Below are 15793 nucleotides of genomic sequence, written 5' to 3' on the forward strand. Positions count from 1 at the left end.
TAGGTGTCATGTGCAGGCTTTGAGTGTGTGCTTTAAAAGGGTTAGGGGAGGGGAAAGAGTCGAAGACAGTATGGGCTGAGCAGAGAAGAATCCCCGGGTCAGGGCAGCAGCCCCTTTTGCATCTGAAGAGTTTCCCCCACTAGTAGCTCAGGTGGGGGCCGCATCATTCAGCCTGCTGCATGTACACGTGTATGTACACGAGCCTGGACACAAGAGCACCGGGCAGCCTGGACACACATGGATCTGCAGACTTTCATATCTATCATGCCTGTGTGAGCTATCTATGCACATATTTATGTGGAGAAAACCCACATGCGCACTCAAGGCAGGAAGAAGTACCCTCCCCACTTCTCTCACCCTGACCTTGACAGCAGCAGTGTTTTGTGTTGTGCCCAGGGTGTGGGAGCACCCGCAGGTATACCTGGCTGGTCCTCAGGAGGGTGCCCTTAGTTAGATCTGGGAATCTGGACAGACAGACGTGGCTTGGGAATTTGGCTCTGCCACTAACCAGCCCTTTTGACCCAGGGCGAGGCACCTGGCTTCTCTGAGCCTCAGCTTCCTCATGTGTAAAACGGCAGCGGCAGTGATGACTGTTATCTGCAAGGACTGGAGGAGCTCGTGTATGTGAAGCCCTTACACAGGCCTGTCACAAAGTCTTGCTGAGCAAATAAAAATAAGAGCTAAACCGTACGTCATGTGGTAGGTGCCCAGCGCTGTTAAAACTGTTTTATTGGTAGTACTTGTCTAATCCACACAACCACCCTGTGAGGTAGGTGTTATTATTAGCGCCATTTCTAAGAGGGAACCAAAGACCAGAGAGGTTAAGTGACTTGCTCAGGGTCACACAGCTAGGTTTCAAACCTAGCCAGATGGCCACCAGATCCGCACTCCTGACCGTCATTCCCAGGCTTTCTTTGCACGTGTGCACACGCGCGCGCACACTAGCAGACACATACCCACACTCTGTCACTGTATTCTTCCACCCACACCAGCTGCTCTTCCCCTTCCCGCCCTTCAGATCCTGGCAGTGAGAACTGAGCAGAACCTTCTAGACCACAGATGCCTCCTGTCCTTCTCAGACCGCTGGCAATGCTGCCATGTCCATACATGGTGCCTCCCACCCCCAGGCACACAGACCACACACTGGGTTGAAGGGTCACCTGTGTCCCCCTTACCAGACATTTCGGAACGCTCCTTAGAATAACAATAGTTCTCACTCGGGGAGTCATTTTCCTGGAACCCAACTAGGCACCTGTCCCCTAGCCAGGTGCTTAATCCTCCCAACCACTTGCAAGGTGGGAGTAAAATCGGTTCCATTTTGCTGAAAATTAAGGCTCAAAGATGCAGTGACTTGTCCGGGGACATCGTGGATCCAGACCCAGGGCTGAGCGGCTGCCTCTTATACCTTCCAACTGCAACACAGCGTCACACACCAGTTCCCACCCACAACACAGACACACAACTCTTGCACCTACACGTGAGGGGTACACGAGCGTCCCCCGCTGCCCCCCACGTCTGCCAGGCCACACTCCTTGCCACACACCACGCCCTCCGCCCCTCCCTCCCATTCACTCGCTGGCTCCCTGAGCTGGAACAAAGCCACCTGGGCTCAGCGGCCACACGGACCTGCAGCCCCAAATCTTTAGCTGGTTAACGGAGGCTCCCCGTGGCTCCCGCCCCATGGCCTCGGGAACAGCTGCCTCCACTTAGATTCCAGCCCCGCTTCCCCCCCAAGAGGGAACAAAAAAGAACTGGGAGGAGGAGGGAGAAGAGAGCAAACAGGTCTGAGCCGAGAGGGGAGGAGAAAGAAGAAGGCGGTGGGCATCCTCCCACCAGCCCGGCCTCACGCGCAGCCCTGACCAGGTGATCAGGAGCCCCAGGCTAGGTCATGCCCCTGGCTCTCTCCTGGACTCACTTCTCCCACCTGTAAAATCAGGAGGAGGTCTCCACGTTCCTTCCAGCTGAGCTGACACTACTCAGAGTCTGGTTCTACCTCCTTTGGACCCAAACATCCGACAGGCCAGGCTTGGGGCAAAGGCAACCTGAGACTCCATGCATTGCCACTTTGGATGGTTCAGTGCGCTAGAAAGAACTCTGGGTGTAGAGGCCCATATTGGGGTACAGATTCCAATTCTGTGACAGTCCCTGTGCAACCTTGGGCAGGGTTATCACTAGCCCGTATGGCACCTTTCGTAAATAAGAAAAAAGTCGCCTTTTGAGAAGATGCTCCCTGGGCTAGGACACATGGCTGGGCAAGCAGAACACTGGCTGGACTTCACCCCCACTTCCCCTCTTCAGCCTGTTAACTCTGTGCAGGACACAACCTGCACAACCATACTTGGCAGCCCTAAGCTTGGCAAGTTTCCTCTCTGAGCCTCAGTGTCTCCATCTGCAAAATGGGGTGAGATCACATCAGCCTCACAAGATGCCAGGCAGGGAGGGACATTGTCTGTCTTGTTTGCCATTTTGTCCCCAGGGCTTAGCACATAGCAGCACAGAGAAGGCACTCAGTTAATGTTTAGGCGTAAAGGAACGAAGGGAGGGATGGCCGGAGGAAAAGTAAGCTACAAACCGCTAAGAGCTATACGGGTGAGAGGAATTGTCATCTTGGATCTGAACCTCCCCGCACACTTTCACCCAGGTCAGGAGGACCCAGGCTGATCAGGGCCAAGGAGAATATAGGCTTAGCAGCTTAGGGACAGGAAGGGGCAATAAACTAGGGACTCAGGAGATGCCCACTACAGCCACGTGCCCAGGCCTTTTCAGTTTGACACGAGCCTCCACTTCCACTACAACAGTGAATATGAAAATAAGGGCTGTCACCTCTGCCCAGTTCCATGAATTACCTCCTCTAACCCACACCAGTGTGAGGTGAGTATGAATCACCCTATTTTCCAGACAACCAAACAGAGGCCAAAGAGGTCCAGTGACTTGTCCAAGGTCACACAGGTGGAATAAGAAGCAGAGGATTCAAAGCCAGCTCCAGCTGCTCCCAGATCTGTGCAGTCCCACTGGACATCATTATCCCCATTCAACAGATGAGGAAACTGAGGCCCAGAGAGGTTTGGTAATGCAGCCAAGGCCCCACTGAAGGGTCATCTCAGGGCTTCGGGTTCCCACAGAGGGTGTTTCTGGTATCCTCAGTTTCCCCGCTCTGGAAGATGGGGGAAGGGCCCCTTTCCTTCTGTTGGTGGAAGTGGGAGGGGCGCCCCGCTGGGGCAGAGCCCCACCCCACCACGCTCCTTTGTCCCCGCTTCACAAAGAGCCCTTGCTAGGCATTAGGGGCCTTCGTCGGCCGTGCAGCCTGGCGGTGCCCCCTCCCGCGTTATCAGCGCCGAGAAGCGGCGGAGAGAGCTGGCGGGGCCTCTCTGGGCCGCCGCCTCCCGAGACATGTGTTGGACACGGGCCTTTCAGGCCTGGAGTAGCCGCACAAAGGCCGGGGAAGAAGGCGGAACAAAGGGCTTTTTCACGCGGCAACGAAAAAGCCGCAGATTAGCACGGGCATGCGAAGGTGGCGGGGAGGGGCCGGCGGGCATCCCCCCAGATCCCTTCCCGCCGCCCCCGCTCAGCCCGTGTGCCCTGTCTGGGGCCTCCGGAGAGCCTCAGAGCGACAGAGCCAACCCACTCGCTCCTGCTCAAAATCCCCCTTGGCGCCCCAGGACACTCAGCCCCCTGAATTCTGCACTCTGCCCGTTCTGATGCCTCCTCCTCCCCACTTCCCAGTTCTGGCCGTTTTTGCACCATAAGCCATTCCCTAAGTAATTCTCACCCGCCCTTTGCAGCTTCTGTTCCCCCTGCCTGGAATGCCGTCCTGTCCCTTTCTCAAGCCCAACTCTAGGGTCACCTCTTATGGAAAGATAAGAATCAAATATCCCGCGGGTGCTAACTCTATGCTGGGCCCTTTGCCTTCTTCCAGCCCTCACAACGACCGTGGGACGCAAATCATTAGCCCCATTACCCAGCTGAGGAAACTGAGGCTCAGAAAGCTTGAGGGTTGCCCATGGTCACATGGCAGGTACCCAGTGCAGCTGAGATGCAAACTCAGATCCATTTCCACTCCTCTGCTTCTTGTGTCTCCCAGGCAGGTGGTTCCTCTTTGGGGGTTGGGTGGAGGGACATGGGCACAGGTTCCACTGGCGCCAGGCCACCTTCAATCAGCCCCGCCCTGCCTCCTTCAGGTACGCCATTGACCGTGACTCAGATTTGGACCAGATTTTTGATATCGATGCGGACACGGGCGCCATCGTAACCGGCAAGGGGCTGGACCGAGAGACTGCCGGCTGGCACAACATCACTGTGCTGGCCATGGAGGCGGGTGAGCCAGGGGGCGGGGCGAATATGGGAGGGAGGGGCGATGGCTGAGGGCTGGATCTGGGGCGGGGCAAAGCCCAGGGAGGAGGGACCAAAGGCTGGGGGCGGGGCAAAGAGTAAGAAACTGGGCAAAGCTAGGGTGGGGGAGTGACCCGCAGGAGCAAAGATCTGGGAAGGCTCCCAAGCCAAAAAATGAGGGCCAGTCTTGGGTCTGGCTTTCTTACCTCAGCATTTATTGAGCACCTACTACACACTAATCCCTTTTTTAGAGGCTGGGGATACAGCCCTGAACAAGATAGAAGAACTCCTTTCTCCATGGGGTAGAGTTAAACCATCAACAAACTGAGAGAAAGGGTGTAAGCATGTCAGCTGATGCTAAGTGCTAACAAGAAACTGAGAAAGAAGGAAGCAGAGGAAGGGGATTGGGAGGGGATTGTTTCTCTTAGGGGAAGGCCTCTCTGAAAAGGAGAGATTTCAACAGAGAGCTCAGTAAAGTGAGGGAGTCATGCCGCCGTCAGAGGGAAGAGTGTTCCAAGGAGAGGGAACAGCCAGTGCAAAGGGCCTGAGGTAGTAGTTTGCCTAACGTTGGAGGAACAGCAAGGAGGACAGTGTGGTTGGTGAGGGGCAAAGTGGTCAGCCATTGCAAGGTTTTTGGACTTGACTCCAAATGAGGTGGGAGTCACTGTGGGGGTGTTGAGTAGAGGAGGGAGGCTGCCTGACATGATACCTCTGGCTGCTGCATTGCGAATAGACTGGGAGCTCCGAGGCGGGGGCGGGGGCGTGGAGGGGGAACAGGGGCTCAGCCAGAAGTTGCATGTGACAGTGCCCAGAAGATGAGACAGTGGCCTGGCCCAGGATGATTAGCCATGTTAATGGTGAGACGTGGTCAGCTTTGGGAGACAGACTGAAGACAGAGCCCGCAGGACCTGCTGATGGGATGGTACAGAGGAGAGACAGAGAGGGGTCAAAGGATGACTCCAAGGTGCTTGGCCTGAGTTTCTGGAAGTGTGTGTGTGTGTGTGTGTGTGTGTGTGTGTGTGTGTGCGTGTGAGAGAGAGAGAGATAGAGAGAGAGACATGCAATTTGGCACAGCTGGGGAGGAGTGTGAGCTGAGAGAGAAAGAGGGGGCCCTGGGACATGGGGGCCAGACAAGTCAGGCCGTGGAGGAGGAGCTAAGAGCATGGAGGGTCATGCCACCCAGGAGTGGGGACAGGGCAGTTCTAGGCCTCCTCCACAACCACAGCAACACTGCCACTGCCCCTGCCTGGACCTGCTCTGCAAGCTCCCCACCCTGTCAGCTCCCCAGGTCTCAGGAGCCAGCAAAGCCTCCAGGAAGCAGTGGTGACAACAGGAATACTCAGAGTCTCTGAGCCTTTGGTGGGGTGGGCATCGTTCAAACTCCCCTCTGCATACCTCGGCCCCAGGCCCCTCCTGCCACTTTGAGGCCTCCTGGTGGCCTCCCTCCTCCTCCACCTGCTGGTGCCTCCCACTTCCCAGGCCCAACCAGCCCATTACAGCCAAGGAAGTCCCTAGGCTGAAGTTCCCTTCGTCTCTTTCAACTTCGGTTTAAAAGAAAATACAATGCTGGCTCAAACCTCAGTGCCTGCTGCTCCCGAGCCTTTTAATCCACTTCTCCACCGCATGAAAGGGAGATAACAAAGGTGGCTGGAGAGGAAGTGGTGGCTGGACTGGAAGGAAGACAGCTCGCCCTCCTTACCTCCCCGAACCTGCCCCTTGGGCAACCATGGGGACTGGCCCAGCTGCTGGGCAGAGATGCCTCCTCTCCCTACCCACAGATACATCTCCTCTACCAGCTGTCACACCGCCCAAAGGCCCACCGCTAGCAAGCCCGTTCTGGGGTTAAGCATTGTGCTTCTACCCAGTGAGTCTCTTTCAGAAAGCAGCTAGAGCCACATATGAAGTCTGCAGTGCTGCCGTTTCACAGGAGAGAGCATGTCCGGGGGACTCTCCGCCACAAACATTTTACAGTGTTTACCTAATAGCTACTGAGCTCTGTGCTTCCCCGCATGTCCTGTATTGATCGTGATCTGTTACAGAGCCGCACCCATTTTACTGATGGGAAAATCGAGGCTCAGATCGTTAGGGGATTTGTCCAAGGACGTGCGGTGGCAGAACTGGGATTTGGACCAAGTGTTCCTGGTTTCCTCCGCAGCTTTGCTACGTGGCCTCCCTTTTCCTGGTACTCTGCTCTCGGGACCCCACCCCAACCCCCAACCCTCCCCGGCAACTGAGCTGGGGAAGGAGATGAGTCTCTGCAAGGAAGGGACTGGTCGCTGGGCTAGAGATCACGCCCCTCTGAGCTGCAATTCACAACCCCTGCCCAACCCTCACCGAGGATATTAATCAATGGGAAAATGAATGGTTCCCACTTCACAGTGCTGGTGGGAGGATTAAATAGGATAATACATGGAAAGAACTTAGCCTAGTACTTAGCTCTCAGTTAATGGTATCTATCGATTTTGACTCTGTGCACTCAGCTTAAGCACCAGCTCTGTGCCAGGCACTCTACAAGGCTGTGCTCATTGAATCTTCCCACCTATCAGGTGTTGATTCTGCCGTTATCCCCAGTGCGTGGACGAGGAAACTAAGAGAGGTGAAGTCATTTGTCCAAATTCCCAGCGCAAGCCTGTCAGACTGCACAGCCCGCTGTCACCCAGATGCCCCTCAAGTCATATGTCTTTGGTACCAGGCACAAAGCCGGGAGTGTTGCACATAATCCACCCACTCTGGCTTCTTGCCATCTCTGTGAGACAAGGACAAATTATTATCCCCACTTTACAGCCAAGGAAATAGAGGCTCAGGAAGGAACAGCGATGGCCCGGAGTCACAGAGCAAGTCCATGCGGGGCCAGGGCTCCCAGCAGCCAGCCGGGCCCCCAAGTGCAACACCCATGTCTTCCTGCTGAAGCATCCCTTTGGCTTCCTCAGAAACGGGGGATGGTGGTGGGGTCATGGTGCCCCGCCTGCTCTGGGTGTAACAAACATGAGGTGACAAGAAGAAGAGGGAAAATATTTATACACAGCCGGCACCTCGGGGGATGCAGCACTCAGCCGGGAGCTGCCACCTGTCACACCGGATTACCTCAAAGACTCCCGAACCACTTAGTATGCCCGCTCCCCCCTCCCCAAACTTCTGAGTCATCCATTCTGCCCATGCAGACGCTCCTTCCACTGACATTATCTTTAACGTTTTGTAATCATGAAATATTAATGACCGTTATTGAATTTAAAGTACAATTTGTGTCTGAATCCTTCAGTGGAAAGGGCAGTTGTAAAGGGACAGTCTTCAAAGAGATGGCAGGGTGGAGGGGGAGACTTGGAAAGCCAGTGCTGGAGTGGGCGGTGCCAGGGGGCTGCAGCCGGCCCCCTCTTCCAGGCCCTAAGCTGGTCTGGAGGGGTGGTCTCTAGCCGCCCCGGACATCAAAGAGTTAAGCAGATTAGCTAGAGCTTCCCCATCTGGGTCACCCCAGGCCAAGTCACGGTTTTACAGCACCCTGATTTTTTCCTTATACCGCAAAGCACACTTTATGATTTATATGTGCATTTGTGTGTGTGCTTTGTTAATCTCTCTTCCCCAGGAAACGATACCTTCCATGAGGGCAGGGTCACATGTGTATCTGTAGCATTCACACCAGGCCTGGCACTTAGAAGGTGTGTATAAACATTTCCTGAATGGATAGATAAATGGGCTTGCCCACCCAGTTAGGAAGGCAGGGCGACATGATGGAGAAAAACTGGTTCTAGTGGCATGGCTCCCGGCTGTGAGTTTGGGCAGTCGTTTCCCCTCTTCTTGCCTTAGTTTTCTCATCTATTAAATGGTACCGTATTGGATAGCTATAAGGATAATAACTATTGTTAACTATTAATAACAGTGGCTTCTATTTATTTGAAGCTCACAATATACCAGATATTGTGCTGAATGCTTTATATAAAGTGTCTGCTGAGGGCCTCTTGTCACCCACCTGCTCTGGGCACTGGGATCTGGTGATAAAAAGTCTTGGCCACTGACCTCAGGAGTTCACAGGTGGGCAGAGAGAGACACATCCACTGTCGGTGGCAACGCAGAGGGCAAGGAAGGGGGCGGTGGGCATTCAGGAGGTGTAGCCGGGGACTTGCCTCCCTACAGGAGAAGGCAAGAGACTTTCCCAGAGGAGGGGACATTTGAGTTGGGTCTCAAAGGCTAAGGAAAGGGGGTTTGGGAGCTCCAAGCAGAAAGAGCCCCACATGCTCAGGCCTGGAGGCTAGGCCGGCAGAAAGACCCCTGTCCATTCTGAGAATGGAGAGACTGGGCGTGGCCAGAGGCTGGAGCCAGAGAATGGCTGGAGTAGGTGGGGTGAGGTGAGCGTGCAGAAGCTCGCTGGGCCTCTACAGGAAGGACCTCGGATGTCCTGTGAGCAGCCGGACATCTCCTGGAGACGACAGGGAGCCAGTGCAGGTTTTAGAGCAGAAGAGGAAGATGGTCAGATGTGCAGTCCGCAGCGTTCACTCGGGTTGGTGGGGGAGGGTGGACGGGATGGGGGCAGCCTGGAGCAGGCAACAGATGGGAGGCTGTCTGGAAGACTCGGGCTTGGACATGTGCTGAGGGTACAGGGCAGGGTGGGGACGGGCAGGAGGAAGTGCCAGGGAGGCTGACTGTGGTGCCATCTGGGGAAGAGGCCTGGCACAGCCCTGCATGGAAGGGGTTGCTTCATAAGGCAGTGAGCTCCCCGTCACCAGAAGTGTGTAAATGACGCCTGGGTTCCTCTTGGATTGGGTAACTCCCGGGATCCTGTGCCACCTATGTACTTAACAGATGCCACCAGGAACAAAGATTTTTGTGATGTCCATGGAGTCTCATAAGACAGCCCAGAGTATCAGGACCAGCCTAGCCCTAGGGAGGAAAACTTTCTCCCACCCCACCCCCCCAATGCCAGGGCCCTTGTTTTACCCAGAAGTCCTCCAGCACCCTACGGAGGACCAAACATCCCCACCCCAGTAAGGTCAAACCTCCAATCTCCACTTGGACGCCAAACAGATAATCAAAGAAACAGAGAAGGGCACCCTAACCTCATGCTCCCAATGGAGGTGAGTGGGCACGGGGCAGGGAGTGCGAGGCGACCGCCTCTGGCAGCCCTGACACCCCCCTCCCCCGGGCGCACTCCCACCTGCTCACCCAGCCCCCCTCGCCGTCCTGCCTGTCTTGGCCAGCTCGTAATTGGGATGATAAATCTTCCTGCCCAGCTGGCCAGCGCTAATCAGAGCCTGGTGTTTGGATGCAATTTAATTCCCTCGAGAGGAGGGAGGCGCTGAGGGGACGGTGGAGAAGAGGGTCCAGGCTCTGGGCCTCCCACCCTTGCACCACTGCAAGGTGTTACCTTCCAGCTGCCCCCCACCTCTCTGTCCCCCTTCCTCCCCCCTCTCCCCACTTCTCACTCCCCTTCCCACTCCTGCTCTTGTGACCCCACTTCTCTCTTTCTCTGTGACAGCCAAGGAGAACTTCAGAGTCCAGCTCCATTTGTTTTACAAATGAGAAAAGCTTGGTCCAGAGAGAGAGGCAGGAAGAGGGTCACACAGCTTGACTGCTCCCTAGATGGTGGGATCTGGGCGGGGGGAGCGTGGAACCCTCACAGAATTAGTCCATCCAGAGGTCTCAGTCTCTCCCTGTCGTCACCTCCACAGCATCCCAGCCTAGTCAGGGGTGCCACAGACAGTGAAATCCATTCATTCGCTAAATCTTTATTAAGTACCTACTGTGTGCCATACACAGAGGGGCTTTGGATACAGCAGCAAACACAAGAGACCAAAATTCTGCTTACTTTCTGGTGAGGGAGATAGATGATGGGCAAGTTAAGTGAGTAAAAAAATAGCGGGTGTTGGATAAGTGCTGTGGAGAAAAGTAGAGCAGGGAAGTGGGTAGCTGGTGGGATGACAAGGAACAAATTTAAATAAGGTCATCAGGGGAGGTCCCTCTGGGAAGACATCTGGGCAAAGATCTGAAGGAGGGAAAGGAGGAAACCTGGAGCAGAGGGAAGGGGAGAGCCAGGCGAGGGACGAGGCCAAGGAGGAAGATCACAAGGGCCTTACGGGCATGTAGGTCTTGGGCTTATAGTCTGATTTCCCAGGACTAGAGCAGTCAAGGAAAGCTTCCTGGAGCAGGCAGAGACATTTGTTTGGGGCCTTGAGGCAAGTCGGATTCTGGCAGCTGAAGATGGTCAGAAAGGCAGTACCATTTGATGGTTAAAACTCCCCTTTTGGACCCAGACCCAGGTTCCATTGATGGTTCCCTGTGAGACTTCGGGCAAGTTCTTTAGCCTCTCTGAGCCAGTTTCCTCGTGAGCAAAACGGCAATAATTCAAATCCCTACCTCCCACGACGGTGGACAGGATGAAATGAGCAGCACAGACCCTGGCCCGTGGCAGGTGCTCGATATGTGTTTGCTGGTGTCCTGGCAGGAGCATATCCCTAGGAGTTCCCTAACAGGGTCACCAGGCCAGGCCCCATCCTCCCTACACTTCCTACTGGCCTCTAGCCCTCCAAGTCCAGTTTGGTCCAGACACCCAGGTTAGGAACTGCTAGGGGGTGGGGGTCTTCCTTAGAAGGAATCCAGAATCTTACTATCTACAGCCTCCTCTCCCACCCCAGGACCTTTGCACATGCTGTTCCTACTGCCTGGGGCACACTTTCCTTCCCATCCCCTTCATCTGATTACCTCCTAGTTGGATCTCAGCCTAAAGGTCACCTACGCCAGGGCAAATATCCCTGCACCCCACCAGGGTAGGCACCCCTGCCTCATACTCTCACGGTCCTGGACTTTTTTCCCTCTACTTTTATCACAGTCTAGAGTGATATCTGTCCCTGCCACTAGACCAAGAGGCCATGTTGGTCTTGTTCAATGTTGTGTTCTTGGTACAAAGGAGGCGCTCAAACTGTAATAGTCAGCAAAAACCAGAAGTCTCAGTCTCAAATTGCCTGGTTCAATCCCCCGTCTGTTATACGTAAGGGATGCTGAGGCCCGAAGAAGGTTAAGGGGCCTGCCCACACAGCACAGCAGCTCTCCCACCCAAGCCTGCTCTCTTCCCAAGGCACCCAAGGAATTGCCCACCCTCCTCTGCCCCTCGGCCCTGGGGCTATACCTGCCACCTCCCCGGGTTAACGGTGAGCCAGCTCAGAGAGGAAGCACCGGGCTGAAGCACGTTTAATTTAGGAATCGGTTAAGACTGCGGGCCTGCTCAGCTCTGGGTTGTCAATCAGCCTTCCTCAAGGCTGCATCAATTAGTTTAAAAATATTGAATGTAATTTTGCCTGACACAACATACTGCAGCAACTGCAAAATATAATTTATTTTAGAAGAAGAAATAATTAAACTAATTTGCATGTCAGTCAGCTGAACTGAAATGCCAAGGGAGGGGCGTGGGACCCATGGGGGATCCAGCCCCTGGACACAGCACCTGCCACTGGGCATTGGGTGAGGTCAGCCTGGGCCTCGGTCTGAGCAGTAGCTGCGTCTGGATGGACAAATATTCAGGCAGCAGGAGGGCCCACTGGCACGGCATCTAGACCACGCACTGGACTTAAGAGTCGGGAGACCTAGGACCCAGCCTCAGTTCTGCCACTGACTTGCCTGTGGCTTTAGACAAAGTCTTGCCCCTTTCTGGGCCTCAGTTTCTCCATCTACAAAATGGGTTTAGGGAATTCCCTGGCAGTCCAGTGGTTAGGACTCTGTGCTTTCACTGCCGGGGCCTGGGTTCGATCCCTGGTCGGGGAAATAAGATCCTGCAAGCTGTGTGGCATGGCCAAAAATTAAATTAAAAAAAAAAATGGTTTTAACAAGACCTCCTTTATGGGTTGTTTTGAGGATCCAATGATGTCATAGATAAGAAAGTTTGTTATAAACTGGAAAATCCTGCACAAAGAGGAATGTTAATTAATTGATGGATTTCTTGTTTTATACTAGAAACATTGAAGTTCGTAAAAATTATGCATTATTATCAATTATTACAAATGATGCTAACTGTGATCGGGAGGGGTTTGGAGGAAGCCAATCAGAGGCGAGATGCCCGGTTGGACCTCCCCCAGCACCTGCCAGTCACCCCTAGGCAGTAGTTTGCAACACTTGCTATTGATACATATTAGATTCACCTGGAGCTGTTAAACAAACCGTCAACAGGCTTCCCTGGTGGCGCCGTGGTTGAGAGTCCGCCTGCCGATGCGGGGGACACGGGTTCCCTGCGCGTCCGGAGCCTGTGCTCCGCAACGGGAGGGGCCACAACAGTCAGAGGCCCGCGAACCGCCAAAAAAACAAAACAAAACACATCAATGACCAAGCCTTGGGCTTAGAACATTTTAAAGGCTTCCCAGGTGATCCTAATAGCCAAGCTGAAGACTGCCACGATGTCAAGGGCACGGGATGCTGACTTAGGGCTGGACCACAAGCTCTGGGGGGTCCAGACCAGTCCCCAATTCAGGGGTCTCTGGGATAAGCTCTGTAGGTGGCAACTTTGGCGACGTAGAGGCACACCTCTCGGCTGCCCTACCTCTCAGATCTAACAAATCCTCATGCCAAAAAGGATTCAGGGCCTTCCCAAGAGGTGATCCATGACATTTGAAAGGAGGAGATAGGACAACAACAAGACGGTAAGGTAAGGATGTTCTAACTAATCTTATTGTGACAAACATTGCAATATCTACATTTATTTTACACCTTAAACTTACACAGTGTTATATATCAATTACATCTCAATAAAGCTGGGGGGAAAAAAGAGGTAGGAGAGGCCCAGCAGAACCCAGAGGAATGCTACGATAATGGGGTTCTCACCAGCAGTGGACCCAACCCTCCAGCAGAGTGTCTGCCCACTGAGGATCTTATCCTACTCTGAGGTCCCCCTTCTGCATGGCCCCATACGACCCTGTCTCTCCCTCCAGCCCCGCACCCCCCACCCGCTGCAGGGGAGGGGGCCCTGACCACCCCCTACCCTCCTTCTGCCTCAGTGGGGAGAGAGGGGCCTGATCCTGACAGTGGACCTCAACCTCCCCTCCTAAGCACCCCCCGCTGGCTGTTTAAGTTCTCTGGCAAAACACTCTTAAAAATAACAGCTCACCCGACATTCCCAGTCACGACTCCCATCTCCCACCCCCAGAAAATCCCCCACTAATCGCAGAAGCAGCAGATCTGGGTGAGCTGAGAAGATAAGGCGCCCCTGCCTAAGGGGAGCTCCAGAGGGGAGTCGGGGGCTGAGTTAATTAAGGACTGGCCCCTCCCCCCGCTTCCTTTCCCTGACCCCTGCAGGAGGTGGCTGCACCTGCCTCCCAATCTCCCCTGCAGGAGGTGGCTGCACCTGCCTCCCAATCTCCATTTCTCTTTTTATCAACACAGGAGAAGCTGCAGTCGGCATCCAGTGGGGCCCTGAGTCCAGAGAAGGAAGCAGCCGCCCAGCCCCGACTTGCCCCCAAAACTCATGGCATTCCTGGCTGCCTGGAAGCTTCCAGGCTGCCCCCAAAATAGCTCCCTGTCAGCCGGGTCAGAGACCCAGCCATCAGGTCACTGCTTGGAAGCGGGTAGTTTCCTCTCCCAGGGACGTCCTTGATTTCACTGGCGGGTAGAACATGTCAGTAATGAACTCATGGCTAAGATAGCCAAGGACAGGGCACCAATGAACACTCAGGGGTCTGGGTGGGGGGCTATAAGGGGCCAGCATTCAGGGTGCTTCTCGGATGAGGTATCGCAACAGCCTAGAGTCACTGAATGTCATTCAAGGATATCTGTTGATTTAACAAATCCTTATGTAACACTTATGTGCTATGTACACAGTTTTAAGTGCTTTGCACCTATTAACTCAGTTTGTCCTCTTAACCAACCTGCTACTAGTAGCCCCATTTTGTAGGTAAGAAAACTGAGGCACAGAGAGCTCAAGTGACCTGGCATGGATCACACAGCTACTAAGTGACAGAGTTGAGATTGGAACCACTTGGCTCCCAAGTCCTTGCTCTTAATCTCTATGCGCTGTTCATTTTCCAGGTGTGGAAACTGATACCAGAGCGGGAAAAGTTTTACCCAAGGTCAAACACTGTGTCAGAGACAGAGCCATGCCTGAAATTCAAGACTCTTTCTGTCTAAATGTTTCCAGGCTTCATTCATTCATTCAACAAATCTATTAGAACCAGCTCTATGCCACATCCCACAATGCTGGGGACCCAGGGATTAATACAACAGAGGCCTTGACCTCAAAGACATTGCAGTTGGAGGAGTGGGGACTTTGTGGCTTTGCTGAGGACCTTGGCAAAGACCCACCTCCAGTGGACTTGTCTTGCCCTCTCATGATCAGGTCTTAAAAGAGCAGAGACAGCTTTAGTTGTCAGCTGATCAATTCTTTAAACTTTAGCATGTTTTTTAGTTTCCCTTATGCAATATGGGGATAGAAATTGTACCAAACCGTAGGATTTCTGCAAGGATACCTGAAATAATGGATATGGATACTCCAGGAGAAATCTGTGCACCCCACGGTGATGGAATGGAGGTGGCAATGTTGATTGTAGTGTTGTTGGAGGTGGGAGTGGGGGGTAGTGATGTGATAGTGATGTGGGTGATGATGGCGGGGGTCATGGTAGTATTGGTGGCGCTGGTAATGGAAGTTGTGGTGGAGATAGTGAATGATTGGTGATGATGGTGGCCACAGGGGGGTGATGGTGGTGGTAAGGGTGGTGAGAGTGATGGCCTTAGTGTTTATGATGATGGTAGAGATGAGGAAGGTGGTATTAGTCAATGCAGTGGTGGTGGCGGCAGCGATAATTCTAATGGTGATGGCAACAAAGGAGTGGTGATGGCATTGGTGACGGTGATAGTGGTGAGGATGGTGATGGTGGTACTGATAGTTATGTTGGTAGAGGTGGCAATAATAATGCTAATGGTGGTGATGGTTTAATGGTAGTAGTGGTACTGGTGATGGTGATGGTGATGGTGAAGGTAGTAATGGTGGAGACGGTGACGGTGTTGGTGATGGTGATGGAGGTTGTGGCGATGATGCCAGTGGTACCAGTGCTAATGGCCGTGGTGGTGGTGGCAATAGTGACAGTAATGGCGATGGTTACAGTGGTGGTCTAATGGTGGTGATGATGATAGCAATGGTGGTGGTGGTGATGACCCAGTTAGCCAGACATCCTTGGTCCTGGTCCTAATATGAGCTTGATCAACCCACAGATCTCTCAGTGTGACCTCACTGCCTACTCTTGTCCTAGCAGTAGATGGGGGGGGGTGTCTAAATCTCACACTTGATGCCTCCCACCCTACGGCTGTGCTCTTGTTACAGACAATCATGCCCAGCTATCCCGGGCATCCCTAAGGATCCGAATCCTGGATGTGAACGACAATCCCCCAGAGCTGGCCACACCCTACGAGGCAGACGTGTGTGAGGATGCCGAGCCAGGCCAGGTAGCACTGAAGGGTTGGGGACTGGGGGTCGGTGTCAGGACTGGCCAGGACACCCTCT

The 15793-nt window shown here is 53.8% G+C and overlaps 1 protein-coding gene across 1 annotated transcript in view; it reads left to right on the top strand.

Annotated features, from left to right (window-relative positions):
* Positions 1 to 15793, top strand: part of CDH22 (cadherin 22) — a 70224-nt gene that overhangs the window by 44685 nt on the left and 9746 nt on the right. The window contains exons 7-8 of the mRNA XM_032606205.1: positions 4179 to 4315; positions 15614 to 15735. Coding sequence (XP_032462096.1) covers positions 4179 to 4315; positions 15614 to 15735 — 259 coding nt within the window. The remainder of the gene's footprint in view (positions 1 to 4178; positions 4316 to 15613; positions 15736 to 15793) is intronic.

Source organism: Phocoena sinus, chromosome 15 (assembly GCF_008692025.1).
Source record: "Phocoena sinus isolate mPhoSin1 chromosome 15, mPhoSin1.pri, whole genome shotgun sequence".
In the NCBI taxonomy this organism is placed as follows: Eukaryota; Metazoa; Chordata; class Mammalia; order Artiodactyla; family Phocoenidae; genus Phocoena; species Phocoena sinus.